The sequence below is a fragment of the Giraffa tippelskirchi genome, chromosome 12, assembly GCF_054371585.1.
Source record: "Giraffa tippelskirchi isolate mGirTip1 chromosome 12, T2T-mGirTip1v1.2.pri, whole genome shotgun sequence".
NCBI lineage: Eukaryota > Metazoa > Chordata > Mammalia > Artiodactyla > Giraffidae > Giraffa > Giraffa tippelskirchi.
This window is the reverse complement of record NC_137286.1, coordinates 136,659,232-136,685,062: the sequence shown is the minus strand read 5'-3', so window position 1 is coordinate 136,685,062 and position 25,831 is coordinate 136,659,232. Positions and strand designations below refer to the sequence as shown.

At 42.4% G+C, this 25,831-nt stretch overlaps 1 protein-coding gene and 1 long non-coding RNA gene across 5 annotated transcripts in view; both read right to left on the bottom strand.

Annotated features, from left to right (window-relative positions):
- Nucleotides 1-25,611, bottom strand: part of DNAJC3 (DnaJ heat shock protein family (Hsp40) member C3) — a 54,024-nt gene extending 28,413 nt beyond the window's left edge. Inside the window, exons 1-3 of one of the 4 annotated variants that reach the window (XM_081550342.1) lie at nucleotides 25,415-25,611; nucleotides 10,241-10,344; nucleotides 4,332-4,446 (exon numbers count right to left, since the gene is read on the bottom strand). Coding sequence is in view for 1 of the 4 variants with exons in the window: in XM_081550339.1 (XP_081406465.1) it covers nucleotides 4,336-4,446; nucleotides 25,415-25,496 (193 nt within the window). In the remaining 3 variants the exon portion in view is untranslated. The remainder of the gene's footprint in view (nucleotides 1-4,331; nucleotides 4,447-10,240; nucleotides 10,345-25,414) is intronic. The other 3 variants (XM_081550340.1, XM_081550341.1, XM_081550339.1) reach the window with 3 other exon arrangements.
- Nucleotides 21,756-24,523, bottom strand: LOC145529738 (uncharacterized). Its single transcript, XR_014071321.1, has 2 exons — nucleotides 24,443-24,523; nucleotides 21,756-23,695 (listed from the first exon to the last, which is right to left on the bottom strand). It is a non-coding gene; the product is annotated as an uncharacterized LOC145529738 (long non-coding RNA).
- Nucleotides 25,612-25,831: the final 220 nt, after the last annotated feature.

Below are 25,831 nucleotides of genomic sequence, written 5' to 3'. Positions count from 1 at the left end.
AGAAGCAGAAGATATTAAGAAGAGGTGGCAAGACTACACAGAAGAACTATATAAAAAAGATCTTCATGACTCAGATAACCACGATGGTGTGATCACTCACCTAGAACCAGACATTCTGGAATGTGAAGTCAAGTGGGCCTTAGGAAGCATCACTACAAACAAAGCAAGTGGAGGTGATGGAATTCCAGTTGAGCTATTTCAAATCCTAAAAGATGATGCTGTGGAAGTGCTGTACTCAGTATGCCAGCAAATATGGAAAACTCAGCAGTGGCCACAGGACTGGAAAAGGTCAGTTTTCATTCCAATTCCAAAGAAAGGTAATGCCAAAGAATGCTCAAACTACCACACAACTGCACTCATCTCAGACGCTGCCGCTGCTGCCGCTAAGTCACTGCAGTCGTGTTCGACTCTATGTGACCCCATAGACAGCAGCCCGCCAGGCTCCCTCGTCCCTGTGATTTTCCAGGAAAGAACACTGGAGTGGGTTGCCATTTCCTTCTCCAATGCATGAAAGTGAAAGTTGAAAGTGAAGTCACTCAGTCGTGTCCGACTCTGAGCGACCCCATGGACTGCAGCCCACCAGGCTCCTCCGTCCATGGGATTTTCCAGGCAAGAGTTCTGGAGTGGGGTGCCATCGCCTTCTCCATCTCACATGCTAGCAAAGTAATACTCAAAATTCTCCAACCCAGGCTTCAACAGTACGTGAACTGTGAACTTCCAGATGTTCAAGCTAGATTCAAAAAAGGCAGACGGACCAGAGATCAAATTGCCAACATCTGTTGGATCATTGAAAAAGCAAGAGAGTTCCAGAAAAACATCTACTTCTGCTTTATTGACTATGCCAAAGCCTTTGACTGTGTGGATCACAACAAACTGTGGAAAATTCTTAGAGAGATGGGAATACCAGATCACCTGACCTGCCTCCTGAGAAATCTGTATGCAGGTCAAGAAGAAACAGTTAGAACTGGACATGGAACAACAGACTGATTCCAAATTGGGAAAGGAGTACGTTAAGGCTGTATATTGTCACCCTGCTTATTTAACTTATATGCAGAGTACATCATGAGAAACGCGGGCTGGAGGAAGCACAAGCTGGAATCAAGATTGCCGGGAGAAATATCAATGACCTCAGATATGCAGATGACACCACACTTATGGCAGAAAGTGAAGAAGAACTAAAGAGCGTCTTGATGAAAGTGAAAAAGGAGAGTGAAAAAGTTGGCTTAAAACTCAACGTTCAGAAAACTAAGATCATAGCATCTGGTCCCATCACGTCATGGCAAATAGATGGGGAAACAATGGAAACAGTGACAGACTTTATTTTCTTGGACTCCAAAATCACTGCAGATGGTGACTACAGCCATGAAATGAAAAGACACTGATCCTTGGAAGAAAAGTTATGACCAACCTAGACAGCATATTAAAAAGCAGAGACATTACTTTGCTGACAAAGTTCCATCTAGTCAAAACTATGGTTTTTCCAGTAGTCATGTATGGATGTGAGAGTTGGACTATAAAGAAGGCTGAGCACCGAAGAATTGATGCTTTTGAACTATGGTATTGGAGAAGACTCTTGAGAATCCCTTGGACTGCAAGGAGATCCAACCAGCCAATCCTTGAGGAAATCAGTCCTGAATATTCATTGGAAGAACTGATGCTGAAGCTGAAACTCCAATACTTTGGCCACCTGATCCAAAGAACTGACTCATTTGAAAAGATCCTGATGCTGGGAAAGACTGGAAGTGGGAGGAGAAGGGGATGACAGAGGATGAGATGGTTGGATGGCATTACCAACTCAGTGGACATGAGTTTGCATAAGCTCTGGAAGTTGGTGATGGACAGAGAAGCCTGGTGTGCTGCAGTCCATGGGGTCGCAAAAAATTGGACACGACTGAGCTGAACTGAAATTACGGGTGATATTTCACCACAAAAAAAAAGTAAAATTGTACCTTTTACAGTAGCACAGGTCTTTGATCTTTTGATCTACAGCAGTAACTACAGTAACTGCACAACTTGCTGGTCTAGAAGTCAGGAGACCTGGACTAACTCACTGTTTGCAAGAGGCTCTCACTAACTCATTGGTTATCTGAAGCAGTAAACATGGCCACACTAAATTTGATGTCTGGTAAATAAGACAGCTGAAATAGAAGACCTACAGTTCTTTTCTCATAAACAAACATCTTTTAAAAAGATTCAACAGGCCATGATACCACATCACCCCATCCTTATCTACTATATATTCTCATCAACTATAATTTAAACTCTATTTTCTATGGTTAATTATAAAACATCAGTGTTTTATATAAACTAAAACGATGAATGTCTCAAAACATACAGGTCTTCCTCAAATTATAGTAAGTGTACCATTTGAGAATCACTGCTACTTGCCAAATTACCATGAAGAGAATGACATTACTACTCAAACTCTGAATGCATTAGCAGTGTCTCACTTTCTCCCTTTTCTGAATTTCACAAATAAATTACCATGTTTTAGCGTTACTAATTTATGTCTTTCAGTGTAGACAATAAATATTTTATTGGGTATTTTTGGGGAAAGAGCCATCTGTGGAATTCTTGTATGGTAGTGAAAGTAAAGAAAAATAGGCAGTCATTTTAAATGATGTTAACAATATGCCATGGCCCTTAATGTTCCTATTAATTTGTGAGATTAATGAAAGCAAATAATAAAGTACAAAATAAGTAGATGTACATGTTTCTGCAACTATTCTCATAGTAGCAAGAAAGAATATTTTTTTTAAGACTTGCATTATCTAAGGCAATAATTGAAAAAATGTTAATTGCCATGCTGCACCACTGAAGACAACTCAAATCACCAGAAAAAGTGTGGACTTGGGAGTGACCCGGTCACACAGTACAAGGTCTCTAGTGAAAAGTAACTAGTGCAAACTGTCGTGCCAACTAACTGTGACTTTCCAAGGTCAGCTAATCATCATAAGTTCACATAGTTAAGAAAACCCTATTAACATACTAACTCTGATTTTAGAAAAGTCTTAATTTTCAAAGACACAATATTTCTACATACCTTACACATGTAATTGTCCCCTATTTTCAAAGAAATCTTTATACACGGTTCTCTCATCTAATCTTCACAGAATGCCCTTTTTTGAGCAGCAGGATAAAAACTGCTGGGAACATGCAGGTCACTTCTAAGTTAAGCCTACATTTTCCTACATAACTTGACCAATGTCACAAAATTATCAAGTGGCAAAGCTATGATTAAAATCTGGGTTTCCTATTATTCCAGAGAGTTAGTAACATCAGTAATAAAAATCTAAAAAGCATGAAGAAAAACATCACCAAGCTAAAACCTAACTACTTTTTGCTTACATAGTAAATTACAATAGAGTAATTCTTTTAGTGAGCAGAACTGTATCTGATTAAAAGTACATCACTCCTTACTCTGCAGGTTGATTTGTCACTCTTAACCATCCCAAATAAAGGTGAAAATATATAAGTAAATTAAAAAGGAATGAAGAGTATCAATGTCAAAAAGCTTATATAGTGACTCATAAGAAAACCTTTAAGACCTCATTCACACCCTATTAACATTTACTCTGGTCATCTCATCTCTCACAGTCCTGTAAGATTAAACACTACAATGACAGCTGATGCTACAGGCAGACACAAGCACGCAATGAAAAGTAACAGATTAAGGGGCGGAGGGAGTCTAAGCAACAATGAACAGGCAATGAACTGCAGGATTCCCCCAAAGACCTCCAAGTAACTATTACATCATTGTTCTCGAATCATCAAGAAAATTAAACTGTATTCAGTAAAATCTGTTTCAGAAGGCAGAAAAAATATATACAGTACCTCCGTACCTGCAGGTTCCGCAACCACAGATATAAAATACTTGGGAAAAAATTTTCTCAGAGCTATTCACAGCTATTCACAGAGCATCTGCATTACATTTACATAGTATTTGCACTACATTATGTATTATAAGTAACCTAGGGATGATTTAAAGTATATGGGAGGATATGTGTAGATTACATCCAAATACTACCTCATTTTATATAAGGGACTTGAGTATCCACAAATCTTGGCATCCAAGGGGGTCCTGGAAGCAATCTCCTGAGGCTATCTAGGGATGACTATTAAGTCTCAATAACATTGAAAATTTTCTCATGTTCGACCCATATGTACGCAAGTGTTGTGTATTTCCTTTATTAATCTATTTCACCCAGAATCCTGTAAACATTTTAAAATACTTAAAAAGTAAATACTATTTATTTTAAACGTTATCCCAAAAAAGAGCTACAAATCAGAATTCACTGCGACAGCCACGGAGTGTCGTGACTCTAAGATACAAACCTACTGCAGCGTGAAACTGAGACAAAGCATCCGCGAGCTGTCCAGCTGCAAGCAGTTTCTTGCCCAATTCAAGATGTTTCTCAACATCTGCATTTACTCCACATTCAGCACCTAAAAACAAACAAACAAAAATAACAAATTAACTTTCCATGAAGCAGGACTGAACTCTCACGAATACAATGTTAACAATCTAGTTGTCTGCCTCAGTCATTTACTCAGATGAAAAAAGTCAAAGAAGCTGAAAAGTGAGCTAAAGAAAGCAACAATCATTTTATAGAGTATAAGCCACCCCAAAATATACCCGTATCAACCTCATCAGTCCAAAGAACATACCTACTCTACAAAATACAAGGAAAATTGGGTAACACAGTAACTAGCAAAAATACTTAAAACTTTTTTGGTCACCAACAAAAAATTAGAACTGCTTTGTTTAACTAGAATCTCACTTTAATGAGTATTAGAATCCACTATAATAATCAAGAACTTGTTGAGCAACTACAGAGCACCAGGCACTGTTCTACATATTTGGGGTAAGTGAGCGAAACAAACAAAAACCTCAGTTACTCGTGGCACCTGACATTCCAGCAGCAGGAGTGAGACGTAAGCATGGGAAGGAAAAAGGAGAGCGGCCTGGGCTGGGGGGTGGGGGGTGGGGGCTGGGGGCTGGGGGCAGGAGCAGCGGGGCTTTCAGTATTAAACAAGGTGGTCAAGGGTCTTCCTGAGCAAAGACCTGCCTGAAGAAAGTGAGGACTCACCATGCAGGGATCTAGCTAGGAAAAGAGTTTGCCAAGAAGGACGACCATCTAGTGCGAAGGCCCTGGGGTCAGGTGCCTACCAGGTATGTTCCAGAAACAGCAGGGAGGTCTGGATGACCACCACAGAGCCAACAAGGGAGATGACAAATGAGATGAGGCCAGAGTAGCAGAGGGGCCTGACTATGTTCGGCTTTGGTTTCACTCTGAGCAAAATGGGGACCTAGTGAGGAACTGGGAGTAGAACAGCATCATCTGACTGACAGGCCAATTATCAACCAACATGCTGCCTCTCAGCTCCGCATTCATCCTCCAGTACTGACTCTAATAATGGACCGGGGTGGGTAAGCATTTTTCTTTACACTGAGCACAATGCTGGGCTTTGACAGTAAAGAGCTGAAGGGGCACTGCAGGAAGCTCCCCTCCTGGTTCCTGTTGCTGCCGTTCCTTTTTTCTGGCCCCTGCCGCGTGGTGTGCAGGGGGACCACCTCCAGAGGGGCCCTGTCCTAGCCACGCATCCAAGGGTCCAGTCCCTCAGCCACCTGGAGCCTTGGTCACACACTACCTCCCACGAGAACACCATACACCTGAGAAGGTGGTTTCTTGCTTCCCCAGCTGCCGTGGAGCAGCTCCAGCCCTGGGAACTCAGCAAACTTTTCTATCAACAAATGGGCTGCAACTGTGCTGTCTCCAAGGAGGTCTGAACCCCAGCCTTGGGGAGGGGACCCCCCTCCAGGCTGGCCCTTCCTTGGGGACTGCCTCTCAGTCCTGGACTATCCCGTACAGTTCCTTTTACACCATTACAGTCGCCCGCCTATCATAACAGTTCTTTACATTAAACTTCCTCTTTTAAAATAACCATGAGGTTTCTGTCTCCTGAAGAGAACCAGAATTTCAGACACAATTGGTATTGGGAGTGATTCCAAGACACAGAGCCACAAAAATGGGATTTAAGTATTGGTTTGGTCATGCCCTTGAGCTTGAGCGCTGTTGCTGAATTCCGTGTCAGTGAGAAATGAGTTAGTAATTTATAGCAGGTATAGAATTAATTAATGAAAGTATCATTTGCGGTTGACATGCCACAAACTGAGGCACACGGCTGGGAAACCCAAGTGGCTGCTGCCCTTGACCATAATGGCAGTCATGATGAAAATGAGGACTGCGGGATGGATTCCTTGGGGCACACAGAGTAGAGGGAAGAAAAGCTCAGGGCTAACTCCTAGCTGAGAGATTCCACGGTAGCCCCTAAAACAAACTCTAATTTTTTGTAGCCATAGAGATGATTTAGCTGGAAATCAAACACAAAATTTAATTTTCAGGATCGCTGAATTAAAACAATAGTTGAATTTGGAGTCTCTCCAAGTCTCTCCTAAGATATTTAGAACATATTAGTAAAGAATGGGACCCTCAAACTTAAAATGGAGACATCTGGTTGTAACCTACATGAAATGGACCAATTTAACCTCCAAGACCTTCTGAGCCTGCCTTCCACTGTCAGTGGCACCTCACCTTCAACTGCTTAAAATTCCAAGGACAACCACTCAGGGCAGAGGCCATGAAAGGGGATGCTCACTCAGATATACCTAACCACTCCAGATGTCACCAGGCAGGTATATGTACTGTGACCTAAAGAAAACAATTTACTACTCAATGCCCTGTAGTTACCTAAATGGGAAGGGAATCTAAAAAAGATGGGATATATGTATAACTGATTCACTCTGATGTACAGCAGAAACTAACAACATTGTAAAGCAACGATACTCCAATAAAAATTTTTTTAAAAAAGAAAAAATAGTTTATACACCAAAAGAATTGCAAGACTTTGCTGATAAACTAGCAGAAACCCATGGAACATGTGTGGGAATGGATTCTAAAGGTTTTAGATCAAGAAGAGTAGAATATAATTACTGTATCTGGTCTCATTAACTGATGTGTGCCCACTTACTAGAACAGAGGTCAGCAAACTGCTTTTGTAAATAAAATTATACTGGAACACAGTCACGCCCCTTCATTATACCTGCCTTAAGGCTGCTTTCATGCTATAATGCAAAGTTGAGTAGTTTTGACAAAAACCACATAGCCCACCAAACTTAAAGACAACAATAATATACTGAGAAAAGTTTTCTGTCAAAATCACCTTAAATTTTTTTCAGTACTTACAGTTAAAAGTCTCAGTTACGTGGAAAATCCTTATATTGGGTAATATGCATTGAACATTATGCATTTATTAATCTATTTCACCCAGAATTGGTCAATATTTTTAAATATTTAAACAGCAAATAATATTTATTTTAAATTCTATCCCCAAAAGGGATTATAGAATTAGAATTCACTAAGACGGCTGCTGAGTGTTTTGGTTCCAAGATACAAACCTCCTGCAGCATGAAACTGAGATGACGCAGCAGCGAGCTGCTCAGCTGCAGGTCGTTTCTGATCAAGGAGAAACGGGCTCTGCTGCTACGGTGGCAAAGAGGGGTACTCCTGGACCCTAGGGGACTCTCTGGGGCCTTAGTCGTTCCATGCCCAACACTAAAGATTAATTTAAAACTACAGCAACCAAAAAACAGGGCAATTGAGCACTCAGACCCTTCAGAAATGAGGGTTTCAGTTACACCATCAGGTGAAGAAGCCACAGGAGCTGAGGTTCCAGCAGAAGGCAGGAGAAGTATGGAACAGGAAGTTAACAAAGGATGCCATATATATCAACTATGACCTCGGGACTAATTACAGACTCAAGATGCAGCGGCTTTGCACATGTTCTCTTTGCTTGTTTATACGCATCTGTTTATTTGTTTATAAATAGTCAAGCCTCACAATTCCAATTGTGTCTCAGAATTTGCCCACTCACTAAAATTAATTTGTAACCCCCTAAAACTCACTTGTAACCTCCAGTAATATTCAGGGCCCCTTGTCAGTCACTTGAGGACATGTGTACGTGCAGAATGGTGACACACTTGGGGCACTTGAAGAGCATGTTCCGAGCTGAAGTCAAACAAGGTGATCCTCCTTCTTCCTGTGTCAGCTCTCTTGTTACAAACAAGTGTCCTCTATGGGTTTTACTTTCCTTCTTTTTCACTGATTTCACTGTTTAAACTGGCCCTCAACCACAGTACTCCCTAATGTTCCTAAACGCAAGAGACTGTACTGGGCCTTTCAAAAAAATAAGTTTGGGGAACTCCCTGGTGGTCCAGTGGTTAAGCCTCTGAGCTTCCACTGTCAAGGACGTGGGTTCAGTCCCTGGTAGGGGAACTAAGATCCTGCAAGCTGTACGGTGCAAGCAAAACACTTTCAAGAAAAGAAAACATGTTTGTCAGATAAGCTTCATTCAGACATGAATGATAATGCTGCTGGCCATGAATTCAACGTTAGTCAATTATATTAAACAACATATTTTTAAACAGAAAGTCACACAAAACAAGATTACGTTTTGATCTGTTGACAAACATGTAGTGACCTGAGGCCTTGCAGGATCCTAAGCCCGAATTTTCTCCCAGGTGCAGTGGTTCAATATTTGTTAATTCAACATTCATAATGACATACGGAGTATAACTACCATGAATAAAGAGAATCGACTGTACTAACCATATTTTCTCCAGTTTCCATTTTTATTTTATTTACAAGCTGTTGAAATTAACTTTACAATTTAGCTTTTATATAACTAAGTCCTGAACAGGACAGTGGTAATTAATACAGTCAGTAATGGACACAGTGACTGTTCTTCTCAACCAGGATACAGATGAGCGTTTCTTCATTTACAAGAAGATCTGCACCTTGTTAGGTAGAATATAGACTCTTTTTGTTGTTCTAAAGTTCAAATGCGTGTAGAAGGTGCATATGGAAACTAAACAGCCACAGCATTTCTCTTTCACAATGAACATGATGTTAAGCTTTTCAGTGTGCTAAGGAGACACTGTAGGGAAAACAATCTGAACGGTCATCACTTGAGAGGGTGGGAGACAGGGCTGGGAAGGAGCAAAAGAAGTCTCTGGGGTGCTGAGTATGTTCTAACCCTGATGGAGGTGAGGGTTACACAAGCTCATGCAGTTATCAAACACAGCAAATGTATACTTTAAAATGGACATTTTATTGCATATAAATTTTACCCCTGCAAAAAACAACTGCTAATGATATATACATGTTAACGTAGTTAGGGACATGTGTACTGATGTTATTTTGAAAATTATTTTTTCAAAAGGATTAATGGATAGAAAAATGTCCAGATGGATATGTATTAAAAACATGTGTAGTAATTATACTAATAGTAGAATTTAGGTGATAGGTATAGGACTGTACGTATAAAATTGTTTCAACTTTGCAATGTGTTTAATAATAAAATGTTGGAAAAGCATACAATACAGTGTTAGGATGGAATGAATACACACAGGGCTCTGAGAGGGCACAAGTAGAGGAACCTAATGCCTATAGTTAAAACTAAATAAAATTTAAAATTCAATTTGTCAGTCTTACTAGTCACAGCATAAATGCCACTTAGCTAATGGCAAGTGTGTGGGACAGTAAGGGTGATAGAGAACATTTCCCAGCATCACAGAAAGTTCTCCTGGACAGTGCTGGGGTTGGGGGGACACAGTGTTCCCTGAGGTCTCCCCTGAAGGACAAATGGGAAGGATGGACCTATGTAACAAGCCTGAAGAGGGAATCCAGCATTCCAAACACAAAGAACATCCAAACACAAAAAATATCGTATCTCTATAAAAGCCAAGAACTCAAGATTAATGAGGCTTTCAGAGAACTCAAAGTCCAGTACTGCAGCCAGCTCTCCTCTCCACCATGCCTTCGTTCCTGAGTGGGTCACTTTCTCTGCTAGAAGATGCCAGTAAACAGCCAGAACGGAAGAGGGAAACCAATAAAGTCCCAGTGACAGTAACTCAGGTAACATGATGCTGACTTGACCAGGGAGTAGTAGCAGTAGAAACAGAGAAAACAGACTGCTGAGAAAAAATACAAGAGAGGAAAAGACTACACGTGACTTATGTCAACTGTCTGGATGCAGAGGTCAAGTGAAGAAAGAGATGGAGTCCAGGAAGACACCCAGAGCAACTATTCGAACAACTGCCTGCCATTTCAATCATCAAAAGCTAGTGAATTCCTGATTTCATCTAATAGAGCAAAAAGCCAAATGAAATACACTTTACCTTATTCTTCACCCTACTCAACAAAGTAGCTTTTCATATTTCCAGTCTGCATTTTCTGTGTTTCTGTGTAGTGTTTTATTCCACTGGTTGCCTGCTGGAGCCCTCTAAATAAGGAAGGAAGGAAGAAGGAAAAGAAAAAGAGAAGCAAGAAGGAAACCTTAAATTGGTGGTCTCAAAAACTCAGGGTCCTAAAGCTATAATTCAAAGAGATAAAATGCACCCCTATGTTTATAGCAGCACTATTCACAATAACCAAGGCATGGAAACAATCTAAATCTCCATTGACAGATGAACAGATAAAGATGTGGTAGATATACACAATGGAATACCACTCAGCCATTAAAGAATGAAACAATGCCATTTCCAGCAACATGCATGGACCTAGAGATTATCAAACTAAGTGCTGTCAGTCAGAAAGACAAACACCACATCACTTAAATGTGGGATCTAAACTATGACACAAATGAACTTATCTACTTCTATAGAAACAGACTCACAGCGATAGAGAACAGACCTGTAGCTGCCAAGGGGGACAGATGGACTGGAACTCTGGGATTAGCAGGCCTTTGGGATTTACCATTTTATATATAAAACGGATAAACAGAAAGGTCCACTGTGCAGCACAGAGGACTATACTCAATACCCTGTGATAAACCATAAAGGAAAAGAGTATGAAAGAGAATGTGTATTTAGACACATGTATGTACGTATACCTGATCGCTGGGCTGTAGAGCAGAAACTAATACAACATTGTAGATCAAGTATACTTCAATACAATAACTTAAAAAACAAAACAAAACTCAGGGTCCTACAAAGTCCTATTTGTTTCAGGGCAATAATGTGAAAACATCTAACCTATTTAAGAGTATGTGGATATAATTTGGAGAAATTAGTTGGGGGTTTTCAGTGGACTAGAAAAGCATTGTTATTTTTCCCATTTAAAATGAAGACACAAGCTCCTAACCTCTATCTGCAGAGAAATTCAGTATGCCATATAGATTTATAAACTGATTATATTCAGAATGTGAGAATCATCTGTAGTTTCACCTAATTCCATATCATATCCAAAAATACAACCTGCTTTTCGTAATGAAGATTATGGAAATTACTGTTTTACTTAACAGACGTTACTGAACACTGTGTATAAACTTGCGGTCTTAACAGAAATGAATAAGGTAGTCTCCTTCTCAGAAAACAACGAGGAGAATCCTACAGGCTTTAGCTTTATGAGAACTCCCTAGCCTACAGGGCAATCACTGACTCTGTAGAGAGGCTATTTTCCAGCATCACGTTGGAGTTTCCACCACATACTGAAATATTTACAGAATATATCATGTGAACAGGGACTGCCTTCAAAATAATCTTGGGGAGGAGGATGAAAGTATAGACAAAATACATCCACCAGGTGTTGGTAATTTTTGAAGCGGGGTGACAGGACACAGCCATGAAATGAAAAGACACTTGCTCCTTAGAAGAAAAGCTATGACCAACCTAGACAGCACATTAAAAAGCAGAGACATTACTTTGCCAACAAAGGTTGGTCTAGTCAAAGCTATGGTTTTTCCAGTAGTCATGTATGAATGTGAGAGTTGGACTATAAAGCAAGCTGAGCGCCGAAGAATTGATGCTTTTGAACTGTGGTGTTGGAGAAAACTCTTGAGAGTTTCTTGAACTGCAAGGAGACCCAACCAGCCAATCCTTGAGGAAATCAGTCCTGAATATTCATTGGAAGGACTGATGCTGAAGCTAAAACTCCACTACTCTGGCCACCTGATGCGAAGAACTGACTCATTGGAAAAGACCCTGATGCTGGGAAAGATTGAAAGCGGGAGGAGGAGGAGACGACAGAGGATGAGATGGTTGGATGGCATCACCGACTCGATGGACATAAGTTTGAGTAATCTCCAGGATTGCTGATGGACAGGGAAGCCTGGCATGCTGCAGTCCATGGGGTCACAAAGAGTCGGACACGACTGAGTGACTGAACTGAACTGACAGGACACAGTGGTACGTGATACTATTTTCTATACTTTGGTGCATTTTTAAGATTTTCCAAGAACAAAATTTAACTTAAATCCTTTCAATGAAGAAATGACTCGCTGAGAGAAATTACCTCTTACATTAAAAAAAATTTTTTTTTGAAGAAAGTGGTCCATACGAAGTAGAAAAAAATAGTCACCTACTAAGCACATGAGCCTACCCCCCAATAGGCTCAAATTCTACAAATGACAAGATTTATTTAAGGAGATACATGCATAACCTTACTGAAAAAACAAATTCTTTTTTAAGAAGAAGAGGGCCATCTAAAAAACAGAAATTTTGGAAAAATTCTCAAAACATAAAATGGACAGGATGAGACTGGTGGGCAAAATCATACCCAAACACCTTCTCAGGAGAGGTATGCCATGGAGGTGGCTGCAGCTCTCTGGGGGACCCAAACTCTGAAACCAGGGAAAGGAAGGAAGGGGTCCTGGAGACTTCTCAGCCTCCAGACAGGCAGTCAGCCTTCTCTCACAATCAGAATTCAAAGACGGGCAACAAGCAATTCTGAAAAACAAAGATGAGTGTAAAACCTATCCGTATGAAACCAATACCAAACAAGAGAATTAAGGAACCAAAACTGGTGGAGCAAATAGGAAAAAACATTCTAAAAATGAAAATAACTGACATCCTTACAGATCCACAGGATGCAACACACGTTAAAAAACAGACCAAGTGTCCATGCACTGACTGCTCTAGCAGTGGGGATACAGTGGAGATAAAGACAGACAAGCAAGATCATTCCTGCCAGAAGAAAGGAAGCAGAGTGCTTAATATAGCGCTTAGGAGTCAAATAACTCCTCCCTGAGTTAAAACATAAAAGGCAGGAGAGCAGTCCTACTAAATGACAAAAAGCCTCCAGCATGCCAAAACATGATCAGGCAAGTAGTACAAAACAAGTGCAGAGGGCATGGGTAGGACCAAGCTCAACGTTAAGGCATCAAGAAGAGGCTCCCGGCTGGCAGGATGGGTCACACTTAGCCTTGCAGGCTATGTTAAGAAATCTGGGTTTTACTCCAAGAGCAAAGGGACGTCACTGGATGGGTTTTCAGCAAGGAACTGACGATCTGATTTACATTTTAAAAAGATCACTTTGGCTGGCCATGTGGAAAATAGATTAGAGGCAGGCAAGAATGGAAAGAACTGTGGTAGTGTGAACCGTGGACAGAAAGTTGCATTAGAGTAAATATGTTCAGGTTTCTTTTATGCTTTAAAAAAGAGGATACAGAAGGATGGGATGGGGAGGGAGGTGGGTGGGGGGTCCAGGAAGGGGAACACATGTAAACCCATGGCTGATTCATGTCAATGTATGGCAAAAACTATTACAATATTGTAAAGTAATTAGCCCCCAACTAAAATAAATAAATTTATAAAAAGAAAAAAATAAAATAAATAAAAAATAAAAAATAAAAAAGAGGATACAGTATGTACTTCTGTACGGTTTAGTTTTATTTTTCTGGTAAGAATCTATTCATGAATCTATTCAAACTGAGCAATGTGTTTTGTTAAAGATGTACCGATTATCACTTGAAATTGAAAACTTTTAGAGAATATTCATTAACACTAAAGACATATTTTATAATTAAGCAGCCAGTTAAGTCAAGAAAGAAGAGCAAAATAACCCTGTCTCAAATGTTTTGTTAAGACTGTAGTTCAAAAGTATAGCATTATAATCAGATACTGCAGGGAATATTTTCAGATGATATAGACTCCAAAACTTAAAGCAGTCCTTATCTTTCATAAACACTAAAATATTTATAAATGAAATGATGTCATGTAAAATGTTCAAAATAATCCACAGGTACAGATGAAATAAGATTGGTCATAGGTTGTTACTTGTTAACGCAGGGAGATGAGTACAGGGAGGCTCATAATATCATTCCCCACCTTGGTAAATGTAGAACATTTCACACAGTAAGGTTTTACTTTAAATCTTTTTGGGCTTCCCTGATAGCTCAGTTGGTAAAGAATCCACCTGCAATGCAGGAGATCCCAGTTTTCGATTCCTGGGTCAGAAGATCCCCTGGAGAAGGGATAGGCTACCCACTCCAGTATTCTTGGGCTTCCCTTGTGGCTCAGCTGGTAAAGAATCCGCCTGTAATGCGGGGTACCTGGGTTCGATCCCTGGGTTGAGAAGATCCCCCAGAGACGGGAACAGCTACCCACTCCAATATTCTTGCCTGGAGAATTCTATTGACTACAGTCCATGGGGTCACAAAGAGTCGGACACGACTGAGCAACTTTCACTTACTTAGATCTTTTTAAGGGATAGGGGTAGGGAAATTAAAACAATTAAAGGCAGTTCATTTCGATTTTTTAAAGGTAAATTCTAATATAAACTCTACCTCCACATAAACATTTACAGTTCCTAGTATAAAGTTTAAAAGACTGTGCATCACATGTAGAAATGTGTGCACAGAAAGCATGTTAAAATGACACTAGAGAAGGAACTAGGGATCGAGGGGGAATGGTGAAAATGCTGTGTGTGAACTCTCTAACCACCCGGTCTATTACAGCTGGTAAAACTAATTTCAAAGGCAAGCTGATGGATTTATCTATGTGCTCACAACACGTAAAGGAAGCAGTCTTCCAATTATCAAGAAGATTTCAAACATCTCCCATGTAATTTTCTCAAAGGGACAATCAGATCAATGTACTCAGTAGAGGATTTCAGATTGCTGGAGGAACTAAGAAATTTGGATATGAGATAAACCATTAGTCACTGTACTTTCCTTATCCAGTCATGAAAATGTCTAACAGGAAAGATGTAACACAGAAGGAAATTAAGAAATAAAAAAAAACATGCTGAATACTTTCAGAATATCTATTTCACTTAATTTTCACAACAAACCTAGAAAGGAAACATCTTTCATACTTTGATAACTGAGGAATCTAGGCTCAGAGAAGTCACCCAAGCTGCCTGAATAACTGTCAGAACATGACTCAATTCCAAAGCCTAGCTTTATTTGAAGCACAGCTCAGAAACCTTTCCCCCATATAAACCAGGCTAAACTCTCTCTCCACAGTTGCTCGGCCTTACATGCTTCACTCACCCAACCCATCATTTAATGGAACATTTTAACCACAATCTGTTCCAATCTCACAGGTAGACCCTGAGGTCTAGTGGGAGCCAAGAGTACATTTGCAAAGTTCTTTGAACTATTTATTCTAGATGCCTCGGGTCACACATTCTACACAGAGCCACTGCAGTTTCCTGCTTCAACAGTGCTTGCCAGAGGCTGGGCGGAACCAGCACTGCCATACCTGCCCACGGCACCCTGGAGGGCGCCTCGGCCACCTGCCGCCACAACCAAGTGCCCCTCGCAGGAGTGCCCGAGCGACCACCATCAACTGCCAGATCCACCTGAGCTCCTTGCCGCCTGCATCTCCCTGGCCGTGTCTTGCCGCTTTGATCCTGACGGTGTGGCTGTGAAGGATATGCCAAATATCTTCTTTAGCAGTCTCATAAGGACAAAGAATATGCTGAGACACTGATGAAGCTACAAACCAACCAGGCGGTTGAATCCCAAATTCTTCAGAGTATCAAGAAACTAAACCAGGAGGACTCGGAAAGCAAGCCGGCTGAACACAACAGAACACGTGTTACTCCTGAAAAACATCTAAGGGAACCGCACAAACTTGTTACTGACTGAACAATACCCACCTGGGTGATTTCACTGAGACCCATTACCTGAATGAGCAGATGAAATCCAGAGACCTGGGTGACCACGACACCAGCGGGCACAACATGGGGGCCCGCGGATCTGCCATGGCAGAGGATCTCTCTGACAAGCACACCCTGGGGGACAGCGACCCTGAGAGCTGAGCCCCAGGCTGGCTTCCCATAGCCTCAGGGTCACTTCCTTGGTCACTGAGGCCGCACATGCATGTTGGGGTTACCGTGACCTTTTCTGTAAGGTGGACCAAAACATCCACCCAGGCTCTTTCATTTGCACTAGTCCTTCAAATAAAGCAACGCGGTGTCCCTCCAAAGAGGTATGTATACTGTCACCCCAAAGGTCAAGTTCCTCTCCAAACTAAGCTTCTCTTGCCTTCTATGACTGAAAGCGGTATCTAGCACTTCTCTGTGCCTTTTACCTAAAACTCAGATCCTTATTATCCTTATCCTTATCCAGATCCTTATCCAACATCACTTCCATCCAACAACGTGATGAGTAAATATCACTTCCTCTATAAACACTTCAGCCTTCCAGGGAGAATTAATGATGATCCCCCAGTGCACCTTGGTCCCTTTTCCATAACAGAACTTGCCACAGTGTGTCAGTGGCTGTGTAGCCCCCTTTCCCCCCAAAAGAGATGGCGTGCCTCCTAACTGGGTTACTTCCCCGCCTTCCTCCAAGTCCAGCCCCCTGCTACGGCCAGGGAAATCCTCCCAAAATGCATTCTTAATAACAATTCTGCAGTGTTTGCACAGCGCTGGTGAGATTCAGTCCAAGTCCCTTCAGATCTAAAGGCAAACAGAACCCTGCATGATCAGATCCCTCATCTGGGTCCAGCCTCATCACCCCTCACTCTCAAACGGTAAAGAAACTGCCTGCAATGGGGGAGACCTAGGTTCGATCCCCGGGTCGGCAAGATCCCCTGGAGTAGGGAATGGCAACCCACTCCAGCATTCTTGCCTGGAGAATTCCATGGACAGAGGAACCTGGTGGGCTCCAGTCCATGGGGTCGCAAAGAGTTGGGCACGACTGAGTCACTGACACACACAAACAGCACAGGGAGCGGCAGAACCCCCCTGACATACCAGTTCTCATGCTGCACCCCTTTAAACTTGCTGCTCCGTAGAAACGCCTTCCTCAGTTGCCCTCCTGGAAAAGTTCTCCTCCTCCATCAGGATTCTGCCCTCAAAGGCCAGGTCCTCTGTGAAACTTTCCCTAACTACTTCACTGAGGAGGGGACAGTCCCTCCTACGCTCCTGCTACACTGTGCATCCCTCCACTCACAAACACATGACTTCACTCTGCGATCCCCCAGCCTCAATAAGCTGACCCGCACAGCTGGCCTGCCAAGCCCCAAACCTGACCGAAAGCAAGCCTGAGAGAAGCAACTGTCTTCTCTTCCTTATATACCACAGAGTTCAGCACCTTGCACAAAGTGGGTACTCAATATTTATAGAATGAATGTAACTAAATTCCTTCTTACTTAATTGATTGATGTATTATAGTTCATCCTTAATTGATGTATTATAGTTCATCAATATAATAGAATCTAAGACACACAATAACAATTATAAAAATCAAACCCACCAAAGACTCATACAGACACTACGATGTTTCTTTAAAAATTGTAAATGTGGCTGCTTTTGCAGGATCTCGACTATGTATTTTAAGCCATGGATAATTTTTATTCCTTTGCCACATCCTGGGAGACAGTGACAATGAGAGAGGTCTCCTACTTCTGAGAGATAAGACAACCAAACATCCTGCTGTCTCCTGAGCAGCATTAAACAAACAGGTTTCTCCACAGACAAGCGTCAGCCAAAGGTCAGCCAAATATACAGCATGGACAGGGGAAAAGGTGAAGCAGCTAAGTCTTTCACTGAAGTTGTAACAGTATTAGGATCTGTCATATTTTTACAGAGCAAAAACTAAACAATTTTAAGAAACAAAGTTGAGGGCTTAAAAAGTGTTATGTGCTGAGAGTTACAATCAAGACTGGAACAACCAGACTGAAAAAGTCAAGAACAAAAGGTCAGAGACACTAAGGCTCAAGCCAAGGCCAGGTGGCAGAAAGGAAGCAAGCGGTGGGCGGGGAGCCGGGGGGGGGGGGGGGGGGGGCTGTTCAGGCTGGAGCACTTAAGAGTGTCAGGGAGGAAGAGAACTTTAAGATCATTCTAAAATCGAACACAAGGCGGGGAAAAAAGAACTGTCTGTAAAAGGTCCTATCTAAATCGATGAAAGCACGATGGGGCAGAGAAAGAAGTCTCAAGACAGAAACACAGAAAACAGTGGAATCTGGCTCTTCTCAAAAGAGCAGGAAGTTCATTATCTTCACAATTCCACAGTCGAGTAAGGACCAATGACAAAAGAGTTTTAATAAAAATACACTGACCTGGAACCCCCAGACCTTGCAAGCATCTCTTTCCAATCACCGTAACCTAAAAACTATTTTAGTATTCAAAGCCAAAAGTTCCCAGGTACACTAGTGGTAAAGAATCCACCTGCCAGTACAGGAGACAGCAGAGACACGGGTTCCATCCCTGGGGCGGGAAGATCCCCTGGAGGAGGAAATGACAACCTGCTCCAGTATTCTGCTACAGTCCACGAAGTTGCAAAGAGTCGGACACAACTGAGCACATGCGCACACACACACAGCCAGACTTACAACTGAGCACGTGAGCGTGCACATACACACAGACTTAAAGGAAGACAAGGCTGAGTTATGTAGCAAGTACATCTGAACTATGTCTGCACCAAAATCTTCCTGGGTAAACTAGGAAAATAAGATCTACTGTAATCACATTTGCTCAATTTCAATGGACGTTAGTCTTTGCTTCAGTTAAATGTGAAAGCATAAATGTTGTGAGGGGTAATTCATTTTCCAATGAATTTTAACTTGGAAAATCAGTTTAGAAAGGTTCATACAAAAAAAGTTAGAAGAGTCAACCTCACTCATCCATTTTGAAAATATTTATTGCAAATCTATTTCATGTCAACATAGTTTAGGTATAGAGATAAGAGCACCTTTCATAAAGCTTATATTCTAGAGAGGCAGACAGACAAGAAATACAAATCAAGTAATTGAGGACAACATTAAGTTTTATGAAGAAAACACAAAAAGGCAAAGGGAGATTATTAACTGACCTAGAGCATGCCTCTTAAATAGTATGTCAGGGCTGAAATATGAATGCTCATTTGGAAAGCTGTTCTCTGAAACCTTCCGAGTATAGGAACAACAAAAATAAAGACACCTACATCAGAAATGAGCTGGGCATTTGGAAGTCAAGTTGATGTGGTAGGAGCCCAGTGAAGGAGAAGATTAAGATGAAAAAATATTTTAAGTAAATAGGAGTCAGATACGTAAGGCTTTGAAGACTCTACTGTGTTGAGAAGAGAATAGGAGATGAGAATATAGCAAGAGAGACTACCAAGGACTCTCTGAAGTTCTGCTCTCAAGAGAAACAATGATACTGCTCAGTAGCTAAAACGACACATAACATCAAAGCCCAGTTTAAGACGGAAACACTAGAGCATGCTGGAGTGCTAATGTCAGTGACCCAGCAGAGGAAGAATGTGATGATACAGGAGAAAAACAGTAACTGTAGAAGCAATATTTTCAGATGGTGAGAGGAAATGGAATCCAGGGCATAAGTATAAAACTGGATTTTGCCAAGAAGAGGGATTTTTTTTTTTACTCATTAATGTAAGAAAAGTAGCAGAATGGGTACAGATGCAGGTAGGCTACTAAATTCAGAGGCAGAAAGAAGAAACTGCCCAGAGGCTTTCATTTTCTCAATAAAGACAAAGTCTAAAACAGCAGTCCCCAACCTTTTTAGCACCAAGGACAGATTTCCTAGAAGACAATTTTTCCATGGATAGGGTTGGGGAGGGGAGATAGTTTCAGGATGATTCAAGCACACCACATTTATCGTGTACTTTATTTCTATTATCATTACATCAGCTTCACTTCAGATCAACAGGCATGAAATCTGGAGGTTGGGGACCTCTGATCACAAAGAATGAGGAAGAAGGACTTTCCTGGTGGTCCAGTGGCTAAGACTCTGAGCTCCCAACACAGGGGATCTGGGTTTGAGCCCTGGTCAGGGAACTAGATCTGACAGGCCACAACTAAGGCCTTGTGCAGCCAAAAATAAAGAATGAGGAGGAAAAGAAAGGAGGATTTCAACTGGAGATTTAAAGAAAGAAGAAAAGGTTTCAGACACTGACTTTTAAGAACAGACACACTAGGGAATTGTAGGAATGTTAGCAGTACTGAGTATGCATTGGAAATAGAGACTATATGCTTAAAATGAGACCTGTCAGCAAGGTTATCTTCATTTTTCTCCATCCATGATCAGCTCTGAGGTTCAACAAACCAGTTGGCCGGGTTGGATTTAAATCAGTTCAAATTTTGCCAAGTGAATAAACCCAAAGATTACACAGACAAGAAAATTAAAGGGTGCTTCCAGTGGACTGACTACAAGATGGATCACGAAATCCACACTGAGCAAGTAGCAAGAGAACACAGATGCTTCACAAAACATGTGTTATATCCCCAAGTCATCTATAAATGCAAAGACAAAAACCAAGAGGTCTATACTGCATGTATCTCACCCATAAAGAACACTACGGTGAAGCCTCTGCTAACCAATTAAATGAGTCTTCTCCATATTCTAGAACTCCGAATAACACAAACTCATTTTTAAAACTTATCTTCAAAAATTTAAAAAGCAGCATCCCAAAGATCTTGAAAAATCAATTTATGGCTGACATTATGTTTTTGTTCTTAAGAGCAGGTGACTGAGTTCCCATGATATTTCCATACAAAGATTAATAACTGGACAATAATCAAAGGAACACTACGGCAACAGAAATTAAACTTAACCACAATTCATTAACTTCATATGGGAAAGTAAAACCTAATGACTATTGGCCATTCCATCTCAGCACAACTCCCCCCGTCCCACAGAAACTAAACTACTCCATTTCTGGACATTCGCTCAGTAAGTGCTAACTAGTCAAGTGAATTGGGACCTGGACACTACTGCTAAATAACAGCCTATATCACTAAATGAATTTAAAATAATTTTCTAGAAGCTCTCTGATAGTCTGCTAGAATACTTGGTTTACAGGAGTTCCCCCTTATCCTCAGGGCATACATTCCAAAAGCCCTGTGGATATCAAAACCACAGATAGTACTGCACCCTGTATGTACATTTAGGGCTTCCCTGATAGCTCAGTTGGTAAAGAATCCACTTGCAATGCAGGACACCCTGGTTCGATTACTGGGTCGGGAAGATCCCCTGGAGAAGGGATAGGCTACCCACTCCAGTATTCTTGGGCTTCCCTTGTGGCTCAACTGGTAAAGAATCTGCCCACAATGCGGGACACCTGAGTTCGAGCCCTGGGTTGGGAAGATCCCCTGGAGAAGGGAAAGGCTACCCACTCCAGTATTCTGGCCTAGAGAATTCTATGGACTGTATATACAGTCCATGCGGTTGCAACGAGTCAGACATGACTGAGCGACTTTCACACACACACACTATATACACATTATATTTTCCTATTCATACGCACTTATAAGGTTGATTTATAAATTAGACACAGAGATCAACAATACAAAAACAGAACAATTACAGCAATATAATAAAAAAATGTGAATGCGGTGCCCTCTTCTCAAAATATTGTACGAATGTAATGCCTTTTCCATCTTACCTGAGCACTTACCACAGACTGTGACCACAACTTCTGTAGTCTGAGGTGCGACAGTCAAACTAGCACAAATTACTTTTCCCTTTTTCACAATTTCACAGATAGGAGATTGATTTTTACCACAGATCTAAGCAACCTAGCATACAGTTTTGTTTTGTTTTCTTTCCTTACTAAGACACAGACGTTTTTCACTGAAAGGCAGCAGTTCACAGCTTCTCTGGGCATATCCAAACTTCTGAATTGTCAGCATCACTAGGTTTGCACTTTAGGGCCATTATTAAGTAAAAGAAGGGTTACCTGAACACAAGCCCTGCAACAGTGCTGATAATCCAGATGGCTACTAAGTGACAGGCTGGATACAGGGGACAAAGAGATGATTCATGGCCAGAGCAAGACCTCGTGAGATTTCATCATGCTATTCAGAAAGGTTTGCAATTTAAAACTTAAGAATTGTTTATTTTTGGAATTTCCCATTTAATATTTTCACACCACAGTTTACCACAAGTAACCGAAACCAAGAAAAGAGAAACCACAGGTAAGGGGTAGGGGGTATATAAATTACTGAAAGTCCTTTGCTTTTGCTATTTTATTTATTATCTTCATATTTAAATAATGTCAAGAAAATCCTAGGGAGCACAGTTCATATGAAAAGTATCACCATCTTTTGTAACTATCCTTTTCCCAGTGTCCAAAGTATACGGTTTTGTCAGGTCAGTTCAGTGAAATAAAGATAAATTGAGTTCAGAAAGAATGTTAAGGAAGAAAGAGATAAAAGAAGGTTGGTTCCCAGGTTATGTTCCCACTTAAATCACCAAATAGAACACACCATTAGCAGGGAATTAAAATAGCTTCCTTATCTGTAACATAGGAATACTAAAGTAGATACTACAAAAGTTTTCCTTCTGCTCCAAAAATTCTATTCCTAAACTAGTGCTTCCGGCTTCCTTCTTTCAAAGGCCCCTTTGAAAAGGGGTGCTAAAAGATTTAACCTTTCAATTTATAAGCCTATTAAAGTTTGTTTCTCTGAATTACAATTAACAGAAAAGCCTAGGAAAAAAATAAGTATTTTTAAATCAGACAAAACTAGGCCCCCTAAGCTATTTATTGGGGACACTCTGCAATACAGCCGTTTGTTTCATATTCGCTCTTCTCACACCTGTTCTGTTTCTTCTGTCTCCAAGCCTTAGGCCCAATAGTGGAATCACGCAGTCCTAAATGCCTCCAGAAAGACTTAGGTTAGAAAACTCAGACACACAACTTACTTGGGAAAACTGGAGCTAACAGCTTGCTGTCAGAGGTTCTTTCCTATCTTTATAAATCCATCTAATAAAATAGATACCTAATTTACACAACAGATACCTAATTTAACTCCACTGCATAATTTATTATACCAGTGATTCCTTTTTAGATATGCAAAATTTCAGGTCCCACCTAGACTTACTGAATCTTTGGGAGTGAGGCTCAGCCCTTTGTTTAAAAAGGAATCCAGGTGAACACACACTCAAGCTTGAGAGCCACTGCATTAAAGATGTCAGGAAATCCTCTTCCTGCTCATTACTGCTGGTGGCAAACAAACAAATAGGCTGAATTTTCTCAGCTGCCACTACTTACAAGTGCTTGGGCCCACAGGATACCCTCAGCCACTTAACTTCTGTCTCCAGTCCACAAGCAAGATGAACTTTGGAGTCAAATAATGTGAGTTCAACTTACATCTCTTAGAGTTAACAGCTATGTGACCTTATCCAAGTTAAACTCTTGGAGCCTCAGTTTCCTCATCTGTAGAGTAGAAACAACATCTTGTACCTCCATGAATAGGAGACAGCTTATAGAAAGGTGCCCAGGAGAGTGCCAGGCACCGTCAATAAGTTTGAGAACTTTTTCCTTTCTTCTCTACCACCTGAACCAAGTCTTGGCTACTTCACACAGACAATACCCTAAAGAAGACAGCACTTTGGCACCCCTCTGTGAAATGTCACCGATGCTTTCCACATTGGGTGAATAGCTCTCGGGTGAGGTTTTCCTTCTGGAAAATACCACAAGATAGAAATGAAGTGTTAAAGTCCTACAGAATCATATAAAGAGCAGTGATTCTAAAAAGGCAGCCTATAAGCTGGTGGAAAAGGCAAATCTTACAAAAGTGTGTACCTGTGTAACCTACAAAAATAACTCACGTTAAGCAGAACACAGGCAACTTTCTCTTCAAAGTGAAGCATCAGTCCATCAGTCGTGTCCAACTCTTTGCGATCCCATGGACTGTAGCCCACCAGGCTTCTCTGTCCATGGAATTCTCCAGGCCAGGACACTGGAGTGGGTTGCCATTCCCTTCTCCAGGGGATCTTCCTGACCCAGGGATCGAACCCAGGTCTCCTGCACTACAGGCAGATTCTTTACCATCTGAGCCACCAAGGAAGCCCAACTTTCTCTTAAGTGGCCAAAATTAATTAATGCTAACTAGACATTAGTATTACACTTCATAGGGTAGTAGATATTTAATATTAAAATACGTAAAAGAAGTGGAATACATGACCTATATTAAAGGTCATGGTCCAGGCATGCCAATTCCAGTTCCATAGATTTTTCTGGGGCAGCCTCACTGTCAAATTCTTTGTCCCAATGTTGCCATGCCACATATTCTGATTTCTGATTAAAAAAATATATATGGTCCTCCGGAACACCCCCCCCCCAAAAAAAAACGCTGCCATGAATGAGACCTAAAACTTGGAGAGTATTACTCTTTTTTGTTAAGTTGATCATCTGGAGGGGATTTTACCAGAAACAATTTCTGCGTTCAGCTCCTCACTCCCTCTAATACGAAGTCTAATATTAAACTGTTTAATCTGACCTCCGTGACTACTAGCCTGTTCACGGGGCTGGAAACAGTTGAGCGTACGAGATAACGTCACTATACTCGAATATTTCGCAGGGTAACCACGCTTGGAGCATCAGATCACTGGGCACTCGCGGCTTTCATTCTTACTCCCGCCCGCTGACAACTAAGACGGGACAACCCTCAGTTTCCAGTTAAGAGCAGCCAACATACCAAACTGTAGGACTGAAGTGAAAATCAGCGTTCGTTTCTTCTTAAAAGTGGATCTTTTTTGCCCCAGGGAAAAGCTGAGTGACACCAGAATGGAAACTGTAAAGCCACAAACTTTCAGTGCCTTGCCCGCCGGGAGCTTGAATTTCAGCAGCGGCTCCTTAACGCACCAAGCTAACAACTTTGAGACACAACCCAGAGCGGAGTGGGGTGACGGTTACTCACTTCTTAAATCCAACACGACACTGTCCCCTCCACCCCCCGGAACTCCAAAGCCAAAGAAGCCTCCCTTCGCGGCACCTTTACAACCTCCTCCCAGCACCGCTGACCCGGAGCCCCGGGCGCCGAGCGAGGGTCCCGAGCGAGGCAGGGACCGGACAGCCGCCCGGGTCTCCGCGCCTCAGGACTCCCCAGAAGTCGCCGCCCCGCTTCCCGCCGACCCCACCGGCCCGGCTCCTCAGTTCCACACCCGCGGTCCCGCGGCCCACCGCTCCCCGCACCTCTCCCCCAGACAAACCCGGAACCGGGCGCCGGCCCCCGCCCTGGGGCGGGCTCAGGCCCAGGCCGGGCCGCGGAGTCCCCGGCTCCCGCCCCGGCCGCCCCGAGACGCTCGGCGGGGAAGCGCCGGGAGGCCCGGCCGCCCCTCCACCACCCCCACCCCACCCGGAGCGCGCCTCCTCCGGGCCGGGGCGGGACACGACTCACCTTCGTACTGCAGGTCCACCAGGACCAGCAGGAAGGGGAACACCGAGCCCAACCGGCTGGTCACAGAGCCGGGGGCCACCATGTCCGAGGGCGCCGGCGCTGAGGAGGAGCAAAGCTGCGGGGCCCACCAGCCCCCCGCCGCGGCGCTCAGGCTGCAGCTGCGGCCGCCCGCCCGCCGTCCGCTCTCGCTCGGGCCTAAGGCGGCTGGCGCCCAGAGGAGGGAGGGAGGCGGCGGCGGCGGCGGCGGGCGGGGCCCTGGCTACGCCACGCCCCCAGCGCCGCCGCGACCCAATCGCCTCCTTCCTGGCTGCGCTCCTACTGGGCTCGCCGGGATCGTGGTTCGCGCTGATAGGCCGCGGGAGCCGCCGCCCCGCCCCGTCTCTGATAGGATAACGTGGAAGCACGAGACGCGGCTGC